The sequence below is a fragment of the Malus sylvestris genome, chromosome 4 (genome assembly GCF_916048215.2).
Source record: "Malus sylvestris chromosome 4, drMalSylv7.2, whole genome shotgun sequence".
Lineage (NCBI taxonomy): Eukaryota > Viridiplantae > Streptophyta > Magnoliopsida > Rosales > Rosaceae > Malus > Malus sylvestris.
Genome location: NC_062263.1, coordinates 5,334,688 through 5,361,815, shown reverse-complemented (window position 1 = coordinate 5,361,815; position 27,128 = coordinate 5,334,688). Strand labels below are relative to the sequence as shown.

The window sequence follows — 27,128 nt, the reverse complement described above, 5'->3', positions numbered from 1 at the left end:
CTAAACCAGGAACAATTTAATAAAATTGTTAGAGATTCTCTAAGAAGTTCTCCTTCCAACTTGATAGTTTTCCGCACCCTAATGGCATGATCTCTCCTATAGGCATCATGCAAATCAACCGATTTACTTCTGAACGGTCGGCAACTGATCTTAAAGAACAATAGGGAGCCCAATTCCATTGGCGTGTGACCAACTCCATTTCCGATTCCCTCAAAAATCCAGAATTAGAACACCGCTTAAATGTTGAGAGTTCAATTTCATTCGTGTGTGTTCCACCAATTTTTTGATTCCACAATATTTAGTAAACTTCGGGGTGATTCCGTAATCAAAATTCAATTCCGTATTTTGATTTCAGTTACGGTTATGTAAATGATTCATTAAGCTAATTAATACAGCTTCTCCAAGCCATGTCAACATAAAAAAATAAAGATCAATGAGGTAATGCCTGTAAGTGTATGCAGCTGTTTATGATTAATTAAGTTTATATTGATTATTAACCACTTAACATTACAGTATAGTGTTATTTAAAATTTTTTTTTTCGCTCTAAACTAAAATTAGAAAACAACTTTATTTTTTTACTTTAAAGCAAACTCAGTAGTAGACCATTCACATAATCTCACCATAGAACATCTGGCATAACATAGATAATAAATAGGAGTTAATATCATTCCCATAGCCATTACAAAAGTAAAACATTTTTGTCACTAAAAGCTATTATTGACTAGCAAGTATTCCAAAAATAAAACACTAACAATTCATCAACAAAACCGCTCGTGCCGGGTAATGCAAGAGAAGCCATTGATATCTAATAGTTATCAAACGGGTCCTAAAGATTTCAGACGTTTTTTTGTTGATGGAACACGTAATTAGACCAACTATTCCACATATTGGTTGTCAAACTACACTAGACTGGCTCTTGCCACAATGTGTATGCGGCAATGCTGCAAACCGCGACGTAACTTAGGAACCGAAACCGCGACATAACTACTTAGGAGCTGAAATCGCTTCCCTATATACAGCAAGTGGTAGTTCACAATAACTGTAACAAGCTCGTGTATCCACTCATGTGAAAAAAGAAGAGGAAATGTCTCTGTAGTTCCATGAACCAGCAGAATTTAAGGAAATGAAACTCATTGGCTATCGGGCTCGCCTGAGCATTTCTTGCTCCAAACAACCGAACCTGCTTTCCGCTCCCCTCGCTTTCTCTTGTTTCTATGAAAATTTACATCGGAAGCCAAGCATGACTCTAGAGTTGATTGTTCCTGAGGAACAGCAGCTTCTGCCGAGGGAGCAGGTTCTGATTGTGGAGTTGGAAAAACGGCTTCTTGTAAGTCTTTCTCTGGTTGCTGATGTTCCTCTTTAGGTTGGTCGTTGATCATTTGGAAAGCGCGCTTCTCTGCTTCAGCTGCCTCATTATGTATCAGGACATTATCCACAATCTGTAAGAGATGACATAAAAACCCTATGATCCATTTCTGTTATGCAGGGAAACAAAAGGCAACTAAAAAGGTATCTTATATTACCTACTAAATACACAAACAAAAATACTTTGAGCTGCTATTGATTATATGATGGGAAATACTTTGAGCTGCTATTGATTATATGATGGGAAAATTTCGGGTTTGGCGTAACTTTTTAACTCCCAATTAGGCCCTTTGTTGAAACAAAATTAATGTCCACATGTGGTAGTTGTTGAAGAGATGACATCCACTACGTCAATTTTACCGTATTTGATATCTATCATCACATAGTAGAAATATTTTTGGCTGTAGGTTAAAAGAAAGTTGTGGAATGAAAGTTATGTTCCATAGGGAAGACTTACATCTTCGCTTGAGTCTCCAAACTGTGGCTGATGGAAGGTAACGTCAACAGCAGACGGTAGTCCCACAGTGCTTTCAATTATATCAGGAACAGTGACTCCCTCCACAAAACTTGAGACTGCACTTTCAGGCATTGCGAGATCCCCAACATTGTAGCCTGATGCATGTTGAGCTGAAGTATATATAGCTCCCGCAGAGTTTGTTTCTCCATTGCCAGGAGACAATGCTGGACTATGTGCAGAGCTGGTCTGTGCATCACAGGGTACAAGAATGCTCAAATTTTCGCTGGAAGAAAACCTTGCAGCATTTTTTGACATCACCACATCCATTTGATACTTTAACTTGTGAACCCGAGAGTGCACTGTCTCAATTTTCCAAAGGACATGCTCCAAAGACTTGTCACCATCTCGGTACTCAAAGAATGCCCAGTTATCACCAGTACTGAGTTTATCATTGTAATCCGCACTCTGCTCTGTGATTACTATCCCCTCAACAATAATAAAATAAGTCTCGGAGTCAATCTTAAGGAAACAAATTATGCTTGGACTAGTGAATAAAGAAAAAAACTAGAAAAAAAATTAAGAACACAATTCAAAAAGTTGCTGAATTATTGAGATTGGCAAGAATGAAGAGTCCTACAGCTCAACACGAGGAAGAAACAACAAATGGTAAGAACTATACCTGCATTATTAAAGTCATCAGCAATGGACGTGCTGTCAGGATCGGATCTTTTATTTTCTGCAATACATAATAATGCAAGGATAAATATCATCGCTGGAGGTTTATTTTATGAAGGAGAGTGAATGAGCAAATTCATGGTATATTTTAATATAAAGAAGAAGTTCCCACCAAGATAGGAAAAGACATTATGATTAGAGATGTATGATGCTATATCAGCTGTGTCTTCAACTCTCTTGCGTTTCCTCCTCTTCATAGCTTTCTTTCTGCGGAATTGACTACAAAATGGCAATGACTTTGAACCAAATTCTTCCAAAGTACGTTGGTCGAATCCTGTATGCCTTTTTTTATCATATGCTACTCGTAGGTCTCTGGAATACTTTAGTGCTTGTGCTTCAATTTCTTTGATTCTCAATTCCATCCATTTGCAGCGCCACATTACAGGACGTATAAAGCTCCTCCAGTGATTTGTCAACTTCTTCTTCCTGAATTAGAAACAAAGGCAGTTGGGATATTCACGTGAGGGGTTATACTATTTCCCAGAAGTACATGCCGAAAAGATGACACTGAAGTATCAAAAACCCATGTCTATGTTTACATACTTGTAAAATTGGAGAGACAGAGAATGTTTGCCCAGTGTTTTTGGATGGAAAAACAACCTTAGACTGGATAATTGTTGTACCATCTAGAAAGACAACATTATTTCATGATTAAGACACCCATAAAAATATGCACAGGGCGGTCGCACTCGCACTGACAATCTTAAGTTTACTTAGCAAGTTACTATTTTTTTTTAGAAAAAAGGGGGACAACTAGTGGCAAGCCACGGTTATCCACCCCTTTCGGGGGTCGAGAAGACTCACAGAGGCATTTCAGCCTCCTCTGGCCACAAGTCTGGCTTCCACACCAGCAGCAGCGGGTTACTTAAAAGGGAAAAAACTAACAAGTGTTTAGTGGTAAAGTTTCACGTTTAGAATGTAGATTGTTCCAAAATTCAAATCAAGATGTGCATAATACAAAGGGTTTCATCGTGTCATTCCAAAGCTTGAGCGTAGTAGCAGTTAATCATGTAGGAAGTCCAAGTACAAACGGAAATCACAAGTAACTTGATATAAACTAGAAATAATAAATTACGGGGAGGGAAAGGAAAAAGCTGCACACACACCTGGTTTGAAATGTACTCGCAAATGCATCAAAAGCAGATGTCAAAGCATTGTCCTCGTGTGACTGCACTTCACCTTCTTCACAAAATCCAGAGAAATTGTCAGTGTCGGACGTAGTGTCGGCGAATGAGGTTGAATATTCATCCGTTGCATCGGGATCAGGCTGAGTACTGTCCTGATTACTTGTGCACTGAATTATATCAATGTCGACGACTGGAGCGATGTGTTTTCCCTCCGATGCCGAAGCCGAAGCAGAAGCAGAGTTTGGCAAGGAAGCCCTTCTGATATCTGTATCATCCTCAACAAGTTCAACTTTTGGGTTGACAAATGGTTTGCAGTCTTGGAGCTGGTCAGCCTCCATGTCTGGTTGGGCAGGAGCCATAGCCACCAGCTGAGCTCTGTTCTTACAACAACGATTTACGAATGCTTCCTTATAATATCAAGGAGGAATTGATGTTGGAATATCAACAGTACAGACCATTGCCACAACATACATGCATATTTGGCATACGAAGAGAGAGAGGGGTACCGGAGAGTGGGGGTGAGGGAGGAGCTGAAGAGAAGAGAAGGCGGGTGAGTGGTGGCGGCCGATGAAAGCAAGTAGGGAGTGGTGACTGCGTAACGTTATAAAAACCTAAACACAAATTACACAATGGCCTCTCATTTCCTAATAATTCTTCCTATTCTTACTCCTAGACAGAGTTAAGGCTTTCCCGCTTTTGTTAACACGTGGAAGTCTGCCATTTGCCTTTTGCATTTCTTAACAAAAGATTTTTCACTATTTTCATGTCCGAAAGAGCAAAACTTGAAGAAAAAAAAAAACGATATTATCTCCATAAGAAAAGGTGGTGAGTTAAGCATCACAATAGGATATCAACAACAATTTAGTTCAAGTTCGTTTTTGGCAATAATCGAATCTAAGACCTCTCACTTATAAGTCAAGAGGAATATTACTAGATCATAGTACTAAGTGACGTAGGAGTTCATACTCAAAATAATTCGTTGCCGATTTATAGAACTTTGTGTTTATAATCGGAACCGTTCATATTATAAATCACTCTATTCATCGCCTAAGCAAGAAATCAATTAAAACTAAGATCGTTTAGTCATCGAATTGTATAAAAATATATGAACGGAATTGACAAAAGTATTACAGATTGTCTATGTATTTGCTACAATAGATAGACTAAACAATTTTAGTTTTAATTTATTTTTATAGAGATAATTCTTACAAAGTGATTTATAATATAAACGGTTTTGATTATAAACACATAACTCTATAATTGGAACGTGAAGAATTTTGAGTAGAAGTTCCTACTCATCCTTAAGTAGCCAAATATTGTTCTATCTGAAATACAAATTGTTATACCGCCTGTTACAATACAAGTGGATGACAAAGCTTTAGAATATATATTTTTCAATGTTCATTCACTTATATTATGACATGTAGTGTACTCTCTTGTGTTTCGATTACACAGAAAAATCTCTCCTTATGTCATATCTTATGTTATGAGCATAATGAGAGCTTATTTTACGCTAGTTGGATAATATATGATAGGGTACGAGAGAAAGGAGGAAGGATGGCGAGAAAGCTAAGGCAGGAATATATATAAATACACACACGCATAAAGAAAGGTAAATAAAATGAAAACTGAAAACCAGAAACCAAAACTCACTTTAAATTGCTTAGCTTTTAAGATTTTATTTGTATTCATCATTAGTGGTTTGATAAACAATACGACCATAATAATGTAATTAGTATTCATAAATAGGCGAAGTATTGTATTGCATTTTAGTTTCAACTAAAAAAGTTATGGAATATATCTTCCATTGACTTGATTAGTCATTGCATATGTCTAAATGTCACTCATTATTTGTGGGACTGCTCAAACATAAATCACAAATCTACTAAGTGATACTCATTAGTCTAGTTCTCCCTTCTATGTTTCATCCAACCACTCAAGATTTAAGTGGTGTGGAGATGCTAAAGGTTGTCTACTTTGACAACTAAAGGAGAACCAAAGGTGGAGAGTTTAAAGAGAAGACTTAAAGAACAAGAAGATTGGTGGAGCAATTTGTAAGGGTTTTTCTAATAGCTTCAAGGGTAAGTTTAGTTCATCTTTCTTCTCTTCATATTTATAAGGGCAATATGTAGTTGTTAGAGGTGTGCCCTAAAAGCAATCAGTGGGTTGATAAACTATTTCCGACAATACCGCAATAGTTCATGAACTAATCACGGGCAATATCACCATACATCTACTAAACCAAATAAAATCTTTTGGGTGAGTCCATGAATAGCTTCAATGAGATTGTATATTGATAACTTCAAAGATAATTTATACATAAGAAGCAAGTAACTTAATAAGTTAAGTTAATAAGACCACTCTCATGTGTTTATCCTAAAACTATTCCCGAACGTTGAAACTATCGAGTTGATATGGATAATTCCGAAAAGATCAGTGCACACTTATGTTTGCATATGCAAAAACTCATTGCCTTAAATTGGATCATACGAGCAAAATAGTTTACATTGGTGTTATGTTCAGCACCAAAAAGGGTTTGACATCAATCATCGACTGTAAATGTAATTGAAAATATTGTAGTATCTTGTAATGTGATTCAAAAATATATAGGTTCTCTATTTCGTTTATTTCATATCGACTTGGACACCATAACATATAGTTTGTTCGGTGTTACTCATGGTTAGTAAGACTTGTGAAATGGATAATCTGTTTCACAATGAGGGTAAAACTAAATGGATTTTATGTTTGCTAGACGGATTATTGGAGATTAATCGCTCTTATTGCCTCGTCGGTTAATACCTAATGGATCACACACCTTATTCGGGAGCTAAGATTACTAAAGTGTGTTGAACTAATTAATTATGATTAATAAGGAGATGGAGTAATTAACTAAATGAATTTAAGTTAATTATTCATAATCTCAGGGAAGCTTGAAATTAACAAGTGAGCTTAAAAAAAGAGTTTCGAAATTCATTACGCCCATTGGGCCCAAACCCCCTTGATTCAATTTTCTTTTTTTTTGGAACAAACGATGAAAACATCCACGAATGCATAAAATATAGAGATAATTAGAATTAGATATAAGACCAATTGTGTAACTAATTATTTGGTTTACTCCAATAGATTTATCTTATCAATTTAGGTCTGTTGATGTTTGGTCCTACTTAATAACTTTTAACCCACTTGATTCAACTTAAGCCGAAGAATGACTTACATTTGAAATGGTCTCTAGAAAGGAGTACTTGCCATGTTATGGTGTGAGAGACCGTAAGTTGGTTTCTCTCGAGTGTTGCATTACATTGTTATTTTAGGAAGCGCTTGGTACATAGACGGGACGAAACAGAATGAAATGGGATGAAACGTTTAGTATTGTGGTTAAACCTGTTACCATTCGCACTGCTCTTAATTTACTATTTCTCGGAATTAGCCGTTATGTGAGCTGGATGTCAAAAATGTTTTTCTTCATGGGTTTCTTCAATCTGATTTTTTTTTTAAATTAAAAGAAATACAAAACCAAAAAAAATTAAACTTCGTTTATGGTGCCTAAAGCCCGAAACGAATCGAAGGCCCAGACCAAGAGCAAGACCAGCGTTTTGTTTTTGCATCGAGTCTTGGGAGGAGAGACTGAAACTCGTGAGCTCGGAAGGTAGAGAGATGGGAGCGTTGGTGGCGGCTATGTTGGTGGTGCTCGCGGTGGCAGTAGCTTCCGGTGCATCGACATCGAAAGAGCAGCTGAGCACAAGGGAATGCGAGAATCTTGGCTTCACAGGTCTCGCTTTGTGCTCTGATTGTAACAGTTTGGCTGAGTATGTTAAGGATCAAGGTTACCCATCCAATCCATTCTCCTTCCTTTTTCTCTTTTTTTTTTTTAATTTTTTTTGCAGTGTTAATTTCTATAGCTATCTTTCAAATTCCCCCAATTTCCTTTTGGTGTATTTTTTGTTGTGCGAATTGCTGTTGTTGTTGATGGGGTTTGAAGTGTTTGAATTCAGGAGTGAGGGTTTAGGAGGTGTTTAGGTTAGTTAACATTGATTGGTGCAATCATAGAACAAAGTCTGAGAGTTTTAGCATTGGCAGTTATTGACTTTATGGGAAGGAATTTGAGATCCGAAGAGGAGGAATCTCCATTTCTTTAGGTTGGCGACTTTGGCATTGGCAGTTATCATTTGTAGCAATTAAGGACATAGATATTAGGAGCAAGAACAAATGTTTGAGTCTTCAATTCCATCGATATTCCGTACCGAATAATGCAAACACAACTGCATAGCTTATAATCATGGAAATAAGTGGGTAGATGATGTAATCAGTGGCCGTTCCCAATGCTGTTTGCATTATAAGACATCACTATCACTTGCATTTTTTGGAGATATGATAGAATCGAAGTAGTGTTTTCTTCATCACATGGCCGAAAAGATGGAAGACCTGTAGGCTAAATATAAGGTGAATGTAAGGGATCTTTTAACCGTCAGGGATTGGAATTGGAGAACCCTAAAGTGTGGGGACGGTATATGATTGCTCAACATTTTGACTGTATCTGTAAGATGTGATATGGCCATTTCTAGTGTTGAGGATTTTTCCAGTGGATGAATGAGCTGGAATTTTGCTTCAGGAGAAATCGAAAGGGAAGTGGAAGAATCTTCTTACCTTTTTGAGATTGCTGGAAAATATCATTTTCCACCCTATAATGATGGATTCAAGGAAATTAGACCCAATGGAAGGTATTCTTACAAATCTTACTATAGTTTCATTGCTAATCACGACAATGAAACTCTCTCTTTCCTGTTGGACGATATGGAAACCCAGAGCTCCATCTAATGTAAAGATGTTGGATAATGGCCCATGTCAAAGTTAACACTTGTGACATGGTTCATACAGCTCACCCCCCTTACTGCTTGTCACCTTATTGGTGTATCTTATACAAGTTAGATTTGAAATCCATTGATCAATCTCTCTTCATTGTCCGATGACATTGGGTTTGTAGTCGAAGCTGGTTAGGGAGATGGGTATTACTGTAATTCCAAGGGAGGACTGCCTCTCTCTGCTTAGTGAAGCTCACCTTCGGTTTGGAAGGGTGATAAAGTGAAGGTAATGTTGGGTTGGATGATTTTCGCTGAGTTTTGGGTGGTTTGGATGGAGATAAATAGGAGGGTTTTTGAAGATTATGCAGGAGCTGGTTTTGCGGAGGTATTTGTCAGCCCTCCGGGTTTCTATTTCTTATGAGTTCAGGGGAATTACCCTCTCCTTAATTTGGGTAGATTGGAAGGCAGCTTCCTTTTAGTTTGTGATTTTGTGTTTGGGTGCTCTTCAGCTCTGTGAAGTTGTCTCTTTCTCTTTCCGGTTTCTGTTTGGGCTGGTTTGCTTGACCACTCTTTCTGTTGTTTTTGCTTCTTTCCTTTTTTAATATAATCGTTTCTTTATCAAAAAAGACGCAAAAATGCTTACTGAAGTCCTAGTTTTGACTGCAGAATTGGTATCTGACTGTATGAAATGTTGCACCGAGGATTCCGATGATTCCACAACAAAGGTAAGTAAAGTTATACACATGATGATTGCTGGAAGTTGAAATTATATTTTAATCTGCCGATATCCTGTTTTTCTTTGTTTTTCCAAAATAACTCTAACCACAGGTGTAGGGAAAAATTAGTAATTTATGTATTACACTATTACATTAAGGCTGTTATTGGCACTCCAAAAAAGCCATCCTGCACTCCTGACTAGTGACAATAAATAAATAAATAGATAAGAGATGAGTGGATGACTATTTTGGAGTCCCAATAACAAGTCCTTAAAGTTTTTTGGCAACAAATTTCCACCGAGTTGATTGAATGACTTGAGCAACCTGAAATCAAGATGAAAAAAATAAAGATGAACGGGGCACTGGTGTGTTGTCACTGTCAGCCAAAGAGTATTTGATGATAAGTTAGCGTTTGGAAAGTTTTATGTGCATTCACTTACTTTTAGATGGGACCTTCATGCGATTTATACTGTTTTCAGTTCTTTGGGTTGTGGCTGGGCTATGGATAACCATAGTGTCCCCGTGAAACGTTCTTGGATGATGAGGAGTTTGGTCTTCCACCATCACTTTATTTTTCCCTCCCATTTTGTTGGGCAGATGGCGGTTACCTAAGTAACATTCACCTAAGGGGGGTCTCAATGGAATTACTCCAATCACCGTTGGAGCCTAGATTTCCAAGGGGAAATCTTGTAGGATAGTTTAGAAACTGAAAACTCTGACATAAAATTAATCTAGAGTAACTAGTCCCTAGATAGAGCATTATATAGCCAAACCCTTTAAACCTTTGCATAGAACATTAATAACCACTAGACAGATTCCCAAACGTCGTTAGTAACAATCAAACAGCTTGTAAGAACCTATCAATTGCACATTCTAATTACTTGCAACAACTTAATGATGCTTAGGGCATGTTTACGTACTTTATCAGGTATGCGAATGATAACTAGTTCAGGTATGAGATATCCCATCCCTGATCTGCACCGTTCCTGTATAATTTGTTTGATAAATTCCAACAGTAAACTTTTTTTTTTTTTTTTTATTTTTAATTTTACTATTATTAAGGGGAGGAGGGGAGGGGGTTCGAAACTATTACATTAATTTAAGGGAGGGGGAGTTTCGAACCCAAGATGCATGGGTAGAAACCCAACACCCTATCCACTAGGATAGTGGACCGCATGCAAATTCCAATGGTCAAACTTCTTGTGCTAGTACAACAACTAAATAAATTTGAGTGTTCCTTTCAAAGGAAAAAACAAGTGTAGGATGGAAGGCCTGAAAGCTCCCCTTCTATTTTTAAGGATTGTTGATTTTCACCTGTTTTGGTTGCATGAGACTTGCTAGTTTAATGTCAAGACATGTTAGGGCAACTTTAGATGTTCTGAGATTTTTGATTCTAAGGGTATGCTATAAAAATGTTATCCATCAGTACACGTTACCCAATTCTGCAAATTGCAAGTTTCCATCTGAGGCTTCTTCTCTTAAGTCTTAACATTTATTTAATAGATAAGGAAATGCTTAACATGACAGTTTATAACTACAGATCACGTATTCTGGTGCCATACTGGAAGTCTGCATGAGGAAACTGGTTTTCTATCCGGAAATTGTTGGCTTTATTGAAGAAGAGAAGGATCGGTTCCCTTCGGTCAAAGTTCAATACATTTTCAATTCTCCACCAAAGTTGATCCTGCTAGATGATGCAGGCGAACGTAAGGAAACAATAAGGTGAGCATCCGTTTATCATTCACGTTGAAACAGTGGACACATCCCTCTAATTTTCTTTCACAATGTTTCTCAAAGTATGGACGGCCCATTTGATATACATACTCTTGTTTTTTTTTTGTCATGATATCACATTTATCCTAAATAATGAATGTTGCCTAAACCTGTCCATGCACAATACATCTATAATCTCTTGCTTAGAAATTTTTTCTTCATTTGTATTCCTTATGGGAAAAACCACGTTTCTACGAACTTATGGCATTTTTTATTCTCCATCACAGAATCGACAATTGGAAGCGTGAACATATCTTGCAGTTCCTGCAAGGGAAGGTAAAGCCTGCTTCTGCAATCTGAATACTTGTTATTATCTTCTGTCACTGCCTCAATCTGTATCTTAACAACCATGTATCTTTCGTATCCTCTTTTTAGAAATATTAAACTGTGATACTGAAAAATTGAATATTCTGTCGTTTTTTCTTTTCGGTGTTCGTGTGGGTCCCACGGGGGACCTGGAATAAACCTGACATGAACTGCGCTGAACTTAATGGGGAATTCTTGAATCTCTTAAACATAGTTTGATTTAGAGGCAATACGGGTAACCCATTCGTATGGAAATTTTCATCTTGCGTATTGTTTCCAGGTTTTAACGTTAGGTTTTAGGGAGCCTTGTTTTGTATGTAAGCCAGTTGCTTAAGTTAACCTCCAACTGACAAGTTAAAGAAGCTAAAATTACGAATGAAGTCCGTCACAGTTTGGAGTGATGTTCTGGTTCCAAAATAAAGGGTTTTACGGAGGTTCACCGAGGAAAATAAGAGACAAAAGTTATAACGGAATTACCCATTAGGATCAGTATTCCATGTTTTCATAAGTTCAGGTAGGGGTGGGTTTGGTTTTTTGCCAAAATCGAAACCAAACCGAAATTTCGGTTCGGTTCATTTTTTTTTGGTTTTTTTCGGTTCGGTTTTTTTTCGGTTTGGTTTTTTTTGGTTCGGTTTTGGTTTTTTGTTTTTTGTTTTTTTTTTTCAAAAAATGAAAAACATTGAAATTTTAAGTTTTAACATCTCCAACACAATCATAACATAAACATTCTAACTAGAATCAAAGACAATGAAAATAAACATTTAAAGTTGAACTAAAATCATCAATCAAGTCTTCAAAAGTCCTAACTAACAATCTGACAACACAAAAATCGTACAAATGACTTAGAAAAGTTAAATTGTATGATGTTGTTCAAAGATCAAGGTTGTTTGCTTGTAATTGCATGTTGACAACTTGATTAGTAAAAGTAATGCGTGGGGAGATTTATTTAGTGTGTGTTGGATTCTTTTCCATCACAAATTACGCAAGTAATCTACCCGAAATAAATGTTTATGGATTCTGTTACATGTTATATGAGAGTAGATTTGGAAAAGAAAGCTGGGGCAGAAGTAGATAGTGCTTTGGAGATGGATGTAGGTACTTCAGGAGGAGGTTTGGTTTCGGAACCTTATATGGAGAAGAAATAATAGGATAGGGTTTAGAGTTTTTATGGGCATTTTTTAATATTTTGAGCTTAAAGTTTGGCAACACATAGGGTTTAGAGTTTTTATGGGCATTTTTTAATATTTTGAGCTTAAAGTTTGGCAACACATTGGGTTTAGCACATTTTAACTTACAAATTGGGTTTGGAAAATGATACCCAAAACAAATAATTAAATAAAAAAATTAATTTAATTAATTTGGTTTGGTTCGGTTTCTAGATAACTAAAATCGAACCGAACCAAAAGAATTCGGTTTGGTTCGCTTTTTTCAATTCGGTTCGGTTTTTTTCGTTTGGTTTGGTTTTTTCGGTTTTAGTTTGGTTCGGTTTTCGGTATTTTGAACCCACCCCTAAGTTCAAGGACCACTAGTTCACGAGTTTTGAGTTCAAGAATAAAGCACAAAATGAAAGTACGGTAGACATAAGTCTTGGAAGAAGAAGGAAGTGTTGTATTAACCTATTTTAGACAATAAAGTGTCCATCGGCCCACCAACGAGACACTCGAACCACACTCCTCCTGTTGATGTTGGCTGGTTGTCGATCATCAGTCTTACAAGAGTTGCATGTTATTTAGGGCGTCTAGAGAATTCTAAAGTGGGTGTCCGAGGAAACATGAATTGGGTGCAACCAAACATATCTTACTTGTAGTTAGGCATGTTTTCTGACGTTTTGCATGACTATTTTTTGTTTTGCAAATACAAAAATGGGTAAAAAATGTGTTTGACAAACTGTTTTGTGAAAATAAACTCAAAAAGGGAAACATGCAAAAAAATAAAATAAAAAACATTTAGCCTAATTTCTGCAGAACATTAATAGAAAATAAAAATATGTATTCCACCAGATCGTCACCATCACCACCACATTACTCTCCATCGTCTCACCATCATCACCACTACCGCCTCCATGTTTGACACCACCACCTCCCATCACCACACCACCTTATCCTCCACTGCCATCACCCTGGCCACAATAGACACCATCGCCACCAGCCCTCGCCTCCATGGCCACCACTACTTCTACCGTCTCACAATCGACACTGTCTCACCATAACCACCACAATCGTTCCATCCACTGACATCACCCTTCCTACCATGGCCATCATCACCTTCACCGTCTCAACGGTGGCCACCACCTCACACCACCATCACCACATTCTCTACCCCATTACCCTCACCATGGCCACCACCACCTCCACCATTTCCACCACATTACCTGCGCTACCACACCACTCCAACCACCATTGGTACCAACCTCTCATCTACCACCACCGTCACCATTAATTTCCAACACAAATTTATGCATATATACATTGACATTTTAAGTATTAGTATCATAAGCGTTTCCAATGTTTTCATTCAAAAAAATCATTGTCCGATTCAATTTCATGACGCATTCTTAAAACATAAAAATGCAAAATTCTATTTGTTGTTTTCATTTTACAAAATAGTTATTCAGAAATAGTTTTGCAATACGTTACCGGACATGCCCTTAGTAACTTAATACTAACACTAACATAACAAATTGAATCAATCGAGAGGAAAACTTCCCTCAGAGCAGATCTTAGAGACCATTAAAAAGCAATTTTGAAGAGCCATATCAATTTCTAAGACCATAATATTCCCCACCATATATTTCATTAATTCCCAGTCAGAAACATTATACATCACAAGTTTATAAATATACATTTTTGTAGTATACAATACAAGTAGCGTACTAGAAGGAGTTCTGGCAGGACTACATTATATAACCCACCACCAGTTAAAGAAAACCAGAATGGTTGGGGGTGGGGGCTGACTGCACTAGATGGAGTTCAGGCAAGGACTACATTCAATAACATAAATACATTGAACGCCGTCATGCTAAGAATTCAGTTATAAATCCGAATCTGCCTCAACGGACTTTGTTGTGCTCTGCAATCTAGTTACTTCAAGACTCCTGGTAGCCGGAGCATTGATTCGTATCAATGGAAATGTGAGATGTCGTTCTCAAACTTGGGGGAAGTCGTCTTAATGGGCGCCCAGATATCTGCCCCATTACTTTGAGCAACGCCAATGGTAGAGGAGACAGGAACAAGAGAAAGACCTCTGCTTCTCAAGCTGTATGGCTTTAGTTCCTGATATATTAAACAATACATCAATATGTATAGTAACCATAAACATTCTGTCGCACTGCATTGCGTTTTTCTGCAATACCGTCATTTGCGGTATCTTCATTAATGTAATTCATGGGTTCTCCAAACAAACTTTGACATATCGTTCTTACTATATTTCTACATCCAGCTCAAGCTCACCTGAGTGTTAGCTGTCGGTGTGCCTTGGAGGTATGGAGCGCTCAACACCTAAATCCACCAACCAACATAAAAGTCAAATATCGACAAAGACTTGATACTTCTTATTTTCACTCTGAGGCAATCCATTAAAATGGCAATCTCTGATGATGTGCAAGAAAGACTTTCTTGATAACAAAAAAGGGAATTATCGGTTACCACTACAGTAGGCATTCACTTATAAGTCGGAAAGGCTAACCTTAACTTGTTCATGAAGAAAGCGTATGTACTCCATTGCCTCCAGAAGGACAGAGGCTGTATCTGTCTGCAGTAAAATACTTGGACATTAGACACACAGGACATACAAACAACTTACGTTTTATAGGAACGAACAATTTTAGTATTGGAAACAAAATAAGCATAGCATAAGCTGAAGTGTACGATGGATGGACCCAAGAACTCGGAATGACACAAATTCCACGAGATGAGTTGATAGGGAACAACTAATGTTGCAATGCCAACGTTCTAATCATATGCTTCAAAAGTTTCAAATTTAATTAAACAAACTTGTTGTGTGCACCTTTCCAAATGGTGAAACAAGCTGTTGCAGAGCTACAATCCGTTCACCAAGCTTCTCTTTCCTCTCCTAAAAGTAGAACAAGAGAAATTAAAGTGATAAAATATAAGTAGCACACAATAGATATCTCTAGCAAGAAGGCAAAATTTAAGAGAGATCGGATTGAAAGCCCTAGTAGAATTAGCAATAAAACCGCTGCCATGTGAAACTAATAACATCAGCGTGCATTTTAGACGAGCATTTGAAATATGCCTTCACCTAGTCACTTCAAAATTTCTCACTACAGTTGCTGAAGGTTTGATCTCTTTTCTGCATTCTTGCACTTACAAACACACCATTTTTAAGCATAATACTTGGAAATTTGTAACGATGGTCACTTGAAAGCATAATTATAGAAATTAGAAAACAATTCTGACACATCTTAAGGTGAAAGCTTCAAATTTTAAGGTTTAAGCACATGATTGTGTGAGTCCGATTTTGCTCCCAAATACTCAATTAACACAAGCACACAGAAACGGAAACTAGATCAAGTCACACTAATGTAGAACAATGTTTTACACATCATAAATTTCCCGACACCAAGTAGAAGAGGGTCGACACACCAAGAAGAGAAAATTGGGGGGGGGGGGGGGGGGGAAGAAACCATTGCACAGATGGATAAATGAGTATACTGTCATTTCGAATTAAGAGAAGCAAACTATCAAACACACACACCAGCGGGCAAGCACATACATATATGAGGTCCCCAAGAATGTAAAAAATCAAAGGAGAGAGAAGGGGAAGTACCTTTGTGGAGAAGGATAAATCAGTCTTATGTCGTTTAGATGGAAGAGAAGTAATACTGCTTTGGTCAACGGAGCAGGGGCTTCGTTTGTGTTCTGTCATCTTTCTTACATCTATCCCTTCTTCTCCCTAGTTTATCATTCGAAAGAAAAATCACTACGTGCAGAAGTAGAAGAACGACGAAATGAAACACACAATAATCAAACGCTAACCCCAGCTTCTATGTAACAGGAATTCATAATACTCACTACAGATGGCCTACTACTTCCATGGCACTAGGAAACAAAACGAATAAATTAGGTGCGAAATGAGCTAACAGCTACTGACATCCTAACCACAGAAAACCTTTCTATTTTCTTTTGTTGTCTCGAAACAAATACATGAACCTTCGTCGTTTCTAGCATGGTGGTTCCATGACAGTCTTGAAGAAGAACACAGGAAAAGAAAAATTTGCAAATGCAGGAATGCATCCGTACGTGTGGCAAATGTTAAAGAAGATTACAGTTCACTGTCCCAACGAGTTAGAGTTTGACAAACGAACCATTGAGGCAACAAAAGGCTAATTTGGTCTATAAGACAAGCTCAGTTTCATTCTCTCCTAATGTACCTTAAAATGCTCAGGTTTTATATAAACTACACACCGACAGCATGAGCAGATATCATAATCAAGACATTAGTCAAGGGTTTATGATTTATCCTCAATTCGACGAGAAATTTTTCAGTGTGCCAGTAATACGCCTGTACCCCCGGTACACCAAGTTTATATATATAATTGGTTGGAAACTTGAAAAAAAAAAAATTCAACCAATTGTATAATGCCAATCGGTGTACCAGACCGTGTTCCAAGTACGCTGAAAAATTTCTCCAATCCGATCCGACACACGAAATTTAATACAATATTTATACACCATACATAATTGAGTTTATAAAGAAATGAAATCAAACGAACAAGGAGACAAGAGCTCCATCGTACAACGAATATATATAAGCACAATCACCTACTCACATTAAACTAATCAATAATGTAATAATATTTTAAAAATCAAAACTCAAAGTCCTGTAGAATCCGTGATTTCATTAACTTTAATCCAAAGACATAAATAAATAAATAAATAAATAATCAAATTCAGACCAGAGGGTTAAAGTTAAATGCAATTTTATTTTTAGCACACGATGCATTTAAAAAAGGCACAAGATGATAATCATAGATAAGCTTCTGCTTCCTTGCGAATGTAAGCCGCAAATGTTGAAATTAATATTTAAATTGAGTTTTGGTGGGCCCACACAGAAAGAAAAATTACGTATCAACGAGTGAAATGACCCATGTTCGTGAACCTAAATGTATGGTTGGCGTACACAATCATCCCACTTCATTTAATATCATTGGACTGGTTTAAAACTGTTCTGAAATTGACTGAAATCGTTTTTAATAAAAATACATTTGGATTCCAAAAGCATTTAAAAGTGTTTCGTGCAAAAAGTACTTGCACTTCAAATACTTTTTTCAAAATTTACTTATATTTTTAATAAAAATTAGTTTTAAAAACATATATAAATAAAGCTATATTCGACTCAACTAAGTACTACTAAAAAATTATTTGATTATAATACTCATCTGTATTTAAGACAATCATCATTCATCATTCTCAATGTTCCAATTTACATATATTCACATGAACATTGAGTGATTATTGTACTAGTATTAAATACATATAAGTATTGTAGCTGAGTTTTCGAATATGATATCATATCTTCAATTTATACATAGTCAAATTTAACTTTTGACTAAAATACAAAATAAAAACAATAAGAGATACTCAATCTCTCTTATTACCAACAAAAATTAAGGAAAACTAACTAAAAATCTAAAAAAAATTTAGTTTTAATGAAAAAACACAAATAAAAGTGTAGTTTCGTAATAACTTCCAAAAAAATTTATGGTGAAACATTCGACTCCAAATTTTCCCGTGGATTAGAGAACACAATACTTGAATTCATACTTTTCAATAGAGAACACAAATTATACATGCAAAAGTTGAAAAAAAAAAGAAAAAGGCAAGTGAAGTGAAGTTTTGATGAACTGACCGAGAACGTGGCGCCTGCATTGCAGAAAGAGCTAACGATCATACTCTGAAGCTGAAGACAGTGTCTCCAAATTCACCAAAACAACAACTCTTAAAATCTACAGAAAAACTCGGTAACCCAGTTACTGCTAAACCACAAAAGTTATCAGAAAGCTAAAATTTCAGTGAATTATCGCAATTCACAAACATGGGACTTGTCTGAAATTACAGAAATTCGGACCCAAAAAGATCAATTTGTCTCAAGTGTCAGTACGCAGAGAGAGAGAGGGGGAGAGAGAGAGGAAGGAGCGAGTAGTGCAGAGAAGGTGAGAGTGAAAACTGGGGTGGGGGTGGGGGAGGGAGAGAAAAGACAAGGCCTTCGAAAGTGATTTTATAAAGTAATCATATTTTAATATAAAGTTGTTTTTGGAAATTAAAACAAAACGCACTTTTGTTATTTCAAAATTTTGAGGTTTATTTGACAGCTAATATACAACCGGACAGACAGGGAGAAAAAAGTGGTTGATTTAACCCCAACTTGACGTCATTCCTCTAACCATGGTTGAATGACCCTTTTTTTTTTTTTTTTTTTTGGTACAAGATTGAATGATTGAGCATTTTGGCTATATGTATATATATATATATATATATCAATATATATTTTAAACTTAATTGTAGCAATGAGCTCTAAATTTTACTGTTGGTTTAAACGTAATTGTTTTAAGTAGTAAAATTTAGAGCCATAAACTTAATTGTAGTAATGGGCTCTAAATTTTATTAAGTAAATGATGGGCTCTAAATTTCTTGCAAAGTTGGGTGTTCTTAAAGTACCGTTTGGTATGCAGACGGGACGAGACTGGACGGAACAGGACGGGACGGGACGGGATGGAACAGGGTGGAATGGATGATGTAAATATTGAAAAAGATAAGGAGAAATTTTGTCATAAAATGTTATAAATTTGTGTTCCATGGATGTGGAACAGGTCGTTCCAGGGGAAGAGGTGGAACGAAAAATCAGCCAAATTTTGTCCCATGGGACAACCCGTTTCACAGTTTTTAGGCGCACCAAACGTGGAACGGAACGGCTCGTCCCGTTCCGTCTCGTCCAATCCCGTCCCGTCCCGTCCCATGTACCAAACGGTACCTAAGCTCAATGTTTTTTACTCTTTAAACTTAATAATGTGTTGCAATGTTGGTCATTTTCACTAACGCCATTTTTTGTTTCCAGTTAAATCTAAGGAAAATTAATGAAAATGATTTGAAAACTTTGAGTTTTAACGATAACGACAAATAAAAGGGTAAAATGAATATTACCAGAATTGACTTTTTAGTGGAAAAATGTGGTTTTTTGTTGAAGTGAACAGTATCAGGAGTTTTTCGTTAAAGTTCTCTTAAATCTATGGGTATATTATGAACTTTAACTTAAAATTAAAAAAAATAGAAAAAGGTAAAAAACAAATAAAAATTTATAAATAAAAATCTAAAACTTAAAACAAAATGAAGTTTGTACTATAAATACAAAATAAAAATTGAAGGACTTTAGCAACTTGTAAATATTAGGCAATGTGATTTCAAAGTCGATAGAAGATAGAACTGTCGTTGGACTTAAAAAACTAACAAATCACATATTGAACTACGAAAAATTTCCTATGTATCCAATTTTCTTACACAAAAAAATACACTTTTTTTCTTCTTCTCATTTTTAAATTTATTTTTAATGATCTGGGATGAAGTTCCAAATATACCCCTAAATTTAACCAAAAAAATAGACAGCGTTAGTAAAAAGAGCTAGTGTACAACACATTGTTAAGTTCGAGAACTAAGGAAACTAATATAAGTGTTCAAAGACTAAAATTAGACTAGGGGTATCGTTTGGCGACCGTTGCTACAATTGAGCGTGTATTTTATTTTGCCTATTAATTTAGTTTCTTCTTTTGCCGTAGGTTTTACTAAATGATTAAGATTTGGTGTTAATGCAAGGTCTTTTCATCCCATAAAATAGTGCAAGCCGCGAAAGAGACCACAAAAGCCCAATTAAGGTCAAAGCCCAAAGAAGATTGAGAAGCCCCATGATCCAGAGAGTTAAAAGAGGATATGCCTGAGCGCTAGAGCCGACTGCTCACTAGCCTAGTTCGACTGAGCAACATAAAGTACTTTCCGACCACCAAGGTCACGTGGGAAGACTGACAACTTTATTGCACAAGGCTTTAGGAGCATGCTTAATCAGACACCAATCAGGTCACGTGCCAATCACCAATCAAAAGCAGAAGTCTAGGATGGGGCATAAAGATGGTCGGACCACTGCTCAGAATGACATCGTTGACTAATCAAGGCCGAGAAAGTCGCTTCACACATATCGATCTAGATAGACGTGCAATCTCGACTGAGCAAACGTCACTTCACCGCACAATGTCAATTGATACCTAAAAAAGTTGTTAGTATGTTAGACAATGCAAGTGATGCATCAAATGCTAGAAAGGTGAGAGAGATGCTTTCTGGGTTTATGGATAGCCTATATAAAGGGTGGGAACCTCTTGTAAGATTGTCGAACGACTGAAGAGAGAAATATATAGCCTTTAGCCGGGCACTTTTTGTAAGCTTTGAAATCAATATAATTCGAGTAACACCGTGGATGTACCCAGTTTTGAGCGGCGAACAACTTAAGTCCTGAGTCCATTTCATTTCAGTTTCGATTCAAGCCCACTGAGGGCCATTGTTTTAAGTTTGTTAACTAGCAATTTTTTAGTGTTAACATGAGTTAAGAGTAATGTTACGTAGATCAATTGTTAAGACCAAATTTGAAACCATGTGAGGTGTCACCAATAGGAAATAAGCACGTTGATCAACACTTAAGTAATAATTTAGTCATCAACAATCATGTCATATGGTTTACAAAATTTAGTCAAAATAATTTGCCTCCCTAACATTACCCTGAAGTTAATATTGAGTATGTCGTTATTATTAGTGTCACTAATATGGAGGTGATGATGGCTAATGGAAAAGCTGGTATTTTTCTGAACCTCATGCATGTTCAAGATGTTCCCTTCTAATCTCAAGGGGAGTGCCATGAGATGGTATGCAGAACTTCCGTCACGATGTTCATAAGCGACATGATGCTCTGTTCAACATAGAGTAGACTGGGGACGAAAGCATGAGAAGTTACATAAAATCATTTCGGACGGAACTAGCTGAAGTCGAGAGGCCGAATAATCAATTTTAAGATTAGGCATTCAAGAAAGGCCGATACAGCGCAAGCGAAATGTATTGAGAAGGCCGAAGAGATCACAACTAAGAGTGGGCAAAAAAACGGAAGAACCGAGAAATGAAACTGAACCAAGGCCAAAAAATTCAAAGAAAACCAAAATTGAAAACTTAAAAAAATAAATAAAAAAATAAAAAAAACGGCAAACCGATTTTGCTTTTAGATTTGGTTTTGGTTTTTGAGAGGGTGATAGTTGATTGACGACTAAAAAGATAAATGTTAATCATGATAATTATGTATGGTTACAATTATTTTTTAATTATGTGAATGTTTACGAGGTTAAAACTTAAAATGTTCACTTACAAGTAGATAAAAATATTATTAGATTGTACTACTAAGTGATTACTATATAATATCTTTTTTGACAAAACTATAATGTAATATGTGTTGTATGCCTATTTGACTGAACTGTATTTAGGACTAGAGAGGGAGAGGGGCTGGCGGTAAGAGAGCGAAAAGAGAGATTTAATTATGAGGTGTGTGTTGTATCACCCCATTGTGCCTTTATTTATAGTAGTATGATAGGTTAAATCCTTACCCTAATAGGATTACAACTCTAATAGGATATTAACTACTAAAGGGAATATTCCAAGATATCCCTAGATACACTAGGATTTACACAATCACATTCCCATTCTAAATATGACTGCAACACTCCCCTTTGAGTGTGGAAATACTCAAACAAAACATTGCATCTGATCTTCAGCAGTTAAAGTAGAACAGTTGATGAAGTCGACGGCACAACCGGCGAATGCGAGTTTTAATATAAAGAAAGTATACATTGGTAGTAAAACTCACAAAACCTCGCTATGGTAAAACCTAAGGTAGGTGAAAACCCATAGACTAAGGAGAAAAGTGATAAGTATGCATAATGTCTAAAACAAACGTCAAACATGACGAAAGTAGTGAACTCAACGAAGTATGATCATCCCAGGATGGGTGCCTCATCAAAATCTCATTAGGTAGCAAAAACCCAGTGGGAAAAATGCTCCTAATTGTAGGAAAAAAGTACATAAAGATCAAGTAGGTATGCTTTAGAATGCTCCCCCTGAGTTAGATATAACTTCCAAATAAGAGAACTACATGCAATTCAACTCAGATAATTTACGCATAATGATTCCTTGGACGAGCTTCTGAAAAGTAGATTTGGGCAATGACTTGGTAAAAAGATTGGACAGGTTGTTCTGTGAACGGATTTGCTTGACTTTAATGTTTTGATGCCGTTGTTGCTGCTGAGAATAAAAGAACTCGTCTCCCTTCTTTAACTGCTCGATACATGCTGCATTGTCTTTAAAGATTGTCATAGGAAGGTTAACGACGGTAGTAAGACCACTAGTGCTTCTAATATGTTCATGATTACTCTCAACCAAAAGAACTCAGGCAATGCTTCATGCAGGGCAAGAATCTCAGCATGGTTCGAACAAGTCATAACTAGCATTTGCATGGTGGACTTCCAAGATATAGCAGTGTCTCCAATGGTAAAAACATAGCTCGTTTTAGAACGTGCCTTATGTGGGTAAGACAAATAACCAACATTTGCATAACCAATAAGGCGTAAATCAACTTGAGGATCGAGGGGGCGGCGGCTCCTCTCAAGGATTCGTGGGTGTAGAACAAACCCAAATCCATCGTACCCTTGAGGTAGCGGAAAATGTCTTTAACACCATTCTAGTGTTTGCGTGTAGGTGAATTGCTGTATCTAGCCAAAAGATTAACAAAGAATAAGATGTCAGGTATAATGCATTGAGCCAAGTACAATAAAGCACCAATTGCACTTAGGTATGGAACTTCAGGCTCTAAAATCTCTTCCTCATCCTTCTTGGGACGGAAAGGATCTCGTTTAGCATCTAGAGTCCAAACGACCATAGGAGTACTCGAAGGCTTCGCTTTATCCTTATTAAAATATCATAAAATCTTTTGGGTATGGTTTGATTGATGCACTAGGATTCCATTCGAGTAATACTTGATCTCCAGGCCGAGACAATATTGAGTTTTCTCAAGATCTTTTATCTCAAATTCCAATTTTAAGTTAATGACAATTTCCTCAAGCTCTGTAGAAGTTCCGATGAGGTTCATGTCATCGACATAAACTGCAACGATCACAAATCCAAAATGTGACTTCTTTATAAACACGCATGGGCATAATTTGTTATTCACATAACCCTAACTTGTTAAATATTCATTCAGATGGTTATACCACATCAGCCCGGATTGTTTCAATTCGTAGAATGATCTCCTCAATCTAATAGAGAAAGTGTTCCGTGGTCTAGAACTATTTGAACCAGTCAATGGAAGTCATTTTGGAATTTTCATGTAGATTTTCAAATCTAGATCCCCATAGAGATACGCGGTTACCACGTCCATAAGCTGCATATTTAGTTTCATGAAAACTACCAAATTGATAAGGTAGCAGAACATTATGACGTCTATTACGAGGGAATACCTATCCTCGTAATCAATCTCAAGGCGTTGAGAGAAGCCTTGCACTACAAGGCGTGCTTTGTATCGTACTATTTCATTCTTCTCATTACGCTTCCTCACGAAAACCCACTTGTAGCCAACGGTCATCACATTTGATTGAGTATGAGCTATAGGTCCAAACACCTTATGTTTCGCAAGTGAATCGAGTTCGACTTGGATTGCTTGTTTCCAATTTGACCAATTCGTTATGCATCGGCATTTATCAATGGAATGTGGTTTAATGTCATCGTTAAACATGATGTCAGTAGCTACTGTGTACAAAAATGCATCGTCGACGATCATTTTATTCCGATTCCAAACTTCATCCAATACTACGTAGTGGACCGAGATCTTGCGATTCTCGGGAGGTCGTGTTATCTCATCTAAGACATCACTGTAATCTAGAATAACCTCATGCATTAGAACAGATGAGTGAGTGATGGTCGGATTTGGACTAAGGTCACTAGTTTGTGCCGTTTTTCTCTTCCGGGGTTTTGAATCCTTTGAACCAGGGGGTTTGCCATGCTTCAGGGTAGGAGCAGATGATTAACTAGCCGCCCATGTACCGAGCTGCGTGGAAAGTGTGGCTGCGCCACCCTCAGGGATGGTTCGGCTTTCCCAGGCTGTATTACGATGTACTTTAGGTACATTTATCTTTGCATGTGCGTTTGCAGCGGGTATATGTGATCTCATCACCTTTGCTAGATCAGTAAAATCATCCGACGTGCTTTGAGCAATGCTCTGAAGATCAATAATACGTCGCACTTCAGTTTCAGACTAGGTAGTGCGAGGATCTAAATGAGCCATAATGGGAGCATACCACGACTCGCGGCATTATACAAGAACATTAGAATGCTTATCTCCCCTTAACAACGAGAAGACTATCTCATCAAAGTGACAATTCACAAAATGTACAGTAAAGATATCTCCTGTCAAGGGCTCTAAATAGCGAATAATTGATGGCGAATCATAACCGACATAAATTCCCATTCTTTTCTAATAACCCATTTTGGTACATAGTGGCGGCGTTATTGGCACATAGACTGCACACTTAAACACACATAAATGTGAGACGTCAGGCTCGTATCCAGTAACCAACTGTAACGGTGAATGATATTGGTAGCGATGGGCCTTAGGCAGACCAACATAGCTGCTTGCAATATTGCATAGCCCCAGGTAGATACCGACAGTTTGGTTCGCATAACCAAAGTTTGAGCTATCAATTGAATACGCCTAATGAAAGCTTTTGCCAGGCCGTTTTGGGTGTGAACACGGGGTATAAGATGTTCGACTTCAATCCCAACTAACATGCAATAGTCGTCAAAAGTTTGTGATGTAAACTTTCCAGTGTTATCCAGTTAAATCGACTTGATCAGATATTTAGGGTGGTGAGCCATAAGCTTAATAATTTGTGCTAGGAGTTTCACATATGCAGCGTTGCGTGTGGACAATAAGCAGACATATGACCAACGTATTGATGCATCAACCAACACCATAAAGTATCAAAATGGTTCGTATGTTAGTTGGATATGTCCACAAATATCCCCTTGAATCCTTGGAAAAAACTTAGAAGGGTTGTGAATAATCTTTGTAATTGAGGGTTGAGTATTCAACTTTCCCAAAGAACAAGCTTTATGTGGCAGGAATTCAACGTAGGGAGGTAAATGATGCCCATGTGATGATTTGAGGATACGGCGCATCATGTCACGTCCAGGATGTCCCATACGATCATGCCAAAGCAGTAAAGTGTTGTGGAACCTGGGCTCAAGGCCGACCACATGATGGGTCTCTATGCTGCGAATGGTTGTGATATACAACCATTCAGGAGACGTTCCAGCTTCTCGTAAATACGATTTTGGTCATACTCATAAGCAGTGATACAAAGAAATTCAGAACCATTCTCTTAAGTGGTTTCAACATGATATTAATTATCTCGAATGTCTTAAAAACTCGCAGCATTCTTTCGAAACGTGGAGAATAGAGGACCTCTTTAATGGTTAAGACAATACCATTAGATAACATTACACAGGCCTTTTCGTATCCTTCAATTAGGTCGGATGGGCCGAGGGTTGTCAGAGGTGTTTTTTTAGGTAAGTAGCACTATCAGCCAGACAACTAACTTCCCCACTAGACATACCTAGAAGTAAATTGAATGAATTGGTCACATGCATAAATATAATTACATTCATTCAATTAATCAATTCGAGAAATAATATCCATAAAATAATTATCCATAATTCAAAACTTACCAAAACCAAACAAATTATTCCAAATACTTAGAAAAATTGTCTAAAAATTAAACCATAAACCTAAAAAAAATTAGGGGGTTTGGCCACTATGGTTAAAAACACTCTAAAAACATGTTTGGAATAATAAAACTGATTCGTCCATAGGAGCTGATGCCTCCTGAAAATCTGATATCTTCATGGATATAGTAGCATCTTCAGGATGTTCCACATTGGCAAAGTTAGACTCACGACGAGAATGATACTTGGCAATAGCCTGGGGGTAGCTCTGCATACATGTGACCAATGATCCTTTGATCCACAGTGGTAACACATTGCCATTTTAGTGGAAGCCGATTAAACGGTAGTTTTTCCCTTGTTCTTGAAGTTTAGGGCCTTAGGTGCAATGGGTTGGCGCTTCTGGGTCAAATTTCCTCCCTTGGGTGGGTCTTAGCTCTGTTAACCTTGGGCCCGTGGGTGGGCTTTCCACCTATTACCGTGGCCACGATGATATTTTCGTCGTTTGTGTCTACTAGAATTGGTCACATGCGCTTTAGGCGCATCGTTCGAGCCAGTGGGTCGAGCTTGATGATTTTTCATCAAAAGCTGGTTCTGTTTTTAGCAAGAAGTAAAACAGATATCAAATCCAAAAATTTGGTGAACTTATGTGCCCTATATTATTGCTGCAGGACAATATTGGTGGCATGGAAGGTCGAATATGTCTTTTCTAAGAGATCTGCATATGTTAAGTCCACTTTACAGAACTTAAGAAGTGACAGGATTCTACAAACTTCAGAGCTGTATTCATTCACGGACTTAAAGTCTTTGAAGCGTAGGTGCTGCTAGTCGTGTCTTGGTTTAGGCAAGTAAATGTCTATCTAGTGATCTAAACGATCAGCCAGCGCAAACCAGAAGGTGAGTGGGTTTTCCTTAACAAGGTACTCGATCTGCAGTGCATCATGTCTTGAACCCACTTCAGGTAGTTTCTAATAACCATATGATGACTATGTGGTAGAGTATCATTGGTTATGAGGTTAAATAAGATTGAGTTAGT

At 37.2% G+C, this 27,128-nt stretch overlaps 2 protein-coding genes and 1 pseudogene across 6 annotated transcripts; 1 reads left to right on the top strand and 2 right to left on the bottom strand.

Annotated features, from left to right (window-relative positions):
* Positions 1 to 617: 617 nt before the first annotated feature.
* On the bottom strand, positions 618 to 4,328 carry LOC126619938 (uncharacterized). Its single transcript, XM_050288375.1, has 5 exons — positions 3,665 to 4,328; positions 2,671 to 2,984; positions 2,503 to 2,559; positions 1,824 to 2,302; positions 618 to 1,440 (listed from the first exon to the last, which is right to left on the bottom strand). Exons 1-5 carry the CDS (start codon positions 4,042 to 4,044, stop codon positions 1,132 to 1,134), a joined length of 1,539 nt encoding a protein of 512 aa, XP_050144332.1. The 5' UTR covers positions 4,045 to 4,328; the 3' UTR covers positions 618 to 1,131.
* A 2,878-nt stretch (positions 4,329 to 7,206) lies between these two features.
* On the top strand, positions 7,207 to 11,488 carry LOC126619941 (uncharacterized; annotated as a pseudogene).
* Positions 11,489 to 14,038: 2,550 nt separating this feature from the next.
* Positions 14,039 to 18,495, bottom strand: LOC126619943 (transcription factor bHLH153). Of its 5 annotated transcripts, none has more exons than XM_050288377.1 (6): positions 18,150 to 18,495; positions 16,068 to 16,193; positions 15,285 to 15,350; positions 14,964 to 15,029; positions 14,729 to 14,776; positions 14,039 to 14,551 (listed from the first exon to the last, which is right to left on the bottom strand). In XM_050288377.1, exons 1-6 carry the CDS (start codon positions 18,189 to 18,191, stop codon positions 14,399 to 14,401), a joined length of 501 nt encoding a protein of 166 aa, XP_050144334.1. In that variant the 5' UTR covers positions 18,192 to 18,495; the 3' UTR covers positions 14,039 to 14,398. The 5 variants fall into 5 exon arrangements, with proteins under 5 accessions (XP_050144334.1, XP_050144336.1, XP_050144335.1 ...); XM_050288379.1 differs by lacking the exon at positions 18,150 to 18,495 and adding an exon at positions 16,606 to 17,469; XM_050288378.1 differs by lacking the exon at positions 18,150 to 18,495 and adding an exon at positions 16,277 to 16,534.
* Between the last annotated feature and the right edge of the window lie 8,633 nt (positions 18,496 to 27,128).

Coding starts and splice junctions, on each gene's coding strand:
- LOC126619938 (XM_050288375.1), bottom strand. CDS start 4,044: ATGGCTCCTGCCCAACCAGACATGGAGGCTGACCAGCTCCAAGACTGC. Junction 2,985..3,664: donor GCGAGTACATTTCAAACCAG/GTGTGTGTGCAG, acceptor TTTCTAATTCAG/GAAGAAGAAGTTGACAAATC. Junction 2,303..2,502: donor TGATGACTTTAATAATGCAG/GTATAGTTCTTA, acceptor TTGAGGGGATAG/TAATCACAGAGCAGAGTGCG.
- LOC126619943 (XM_050288377.1), bottom strand. CDS start 18,191: ATGATCGTTAGCTCTTTCTGCAATGCAGGCGCCACGTTCTCG. Junction 15,351..16,067: donor ATTTATCCTTCTCCACAAAG/GTACTTCCCCTT, acceptor TTCTACTTTTAG/GAGAGGAAAGAGAAGCTTGG. Junction 14,552..14,728: donor CACCGACAGCTAACACTCAG/GTGAGCTTGAGC, acceptor TTAATATATCAG/GAACTAAAGCCATACAGCTT.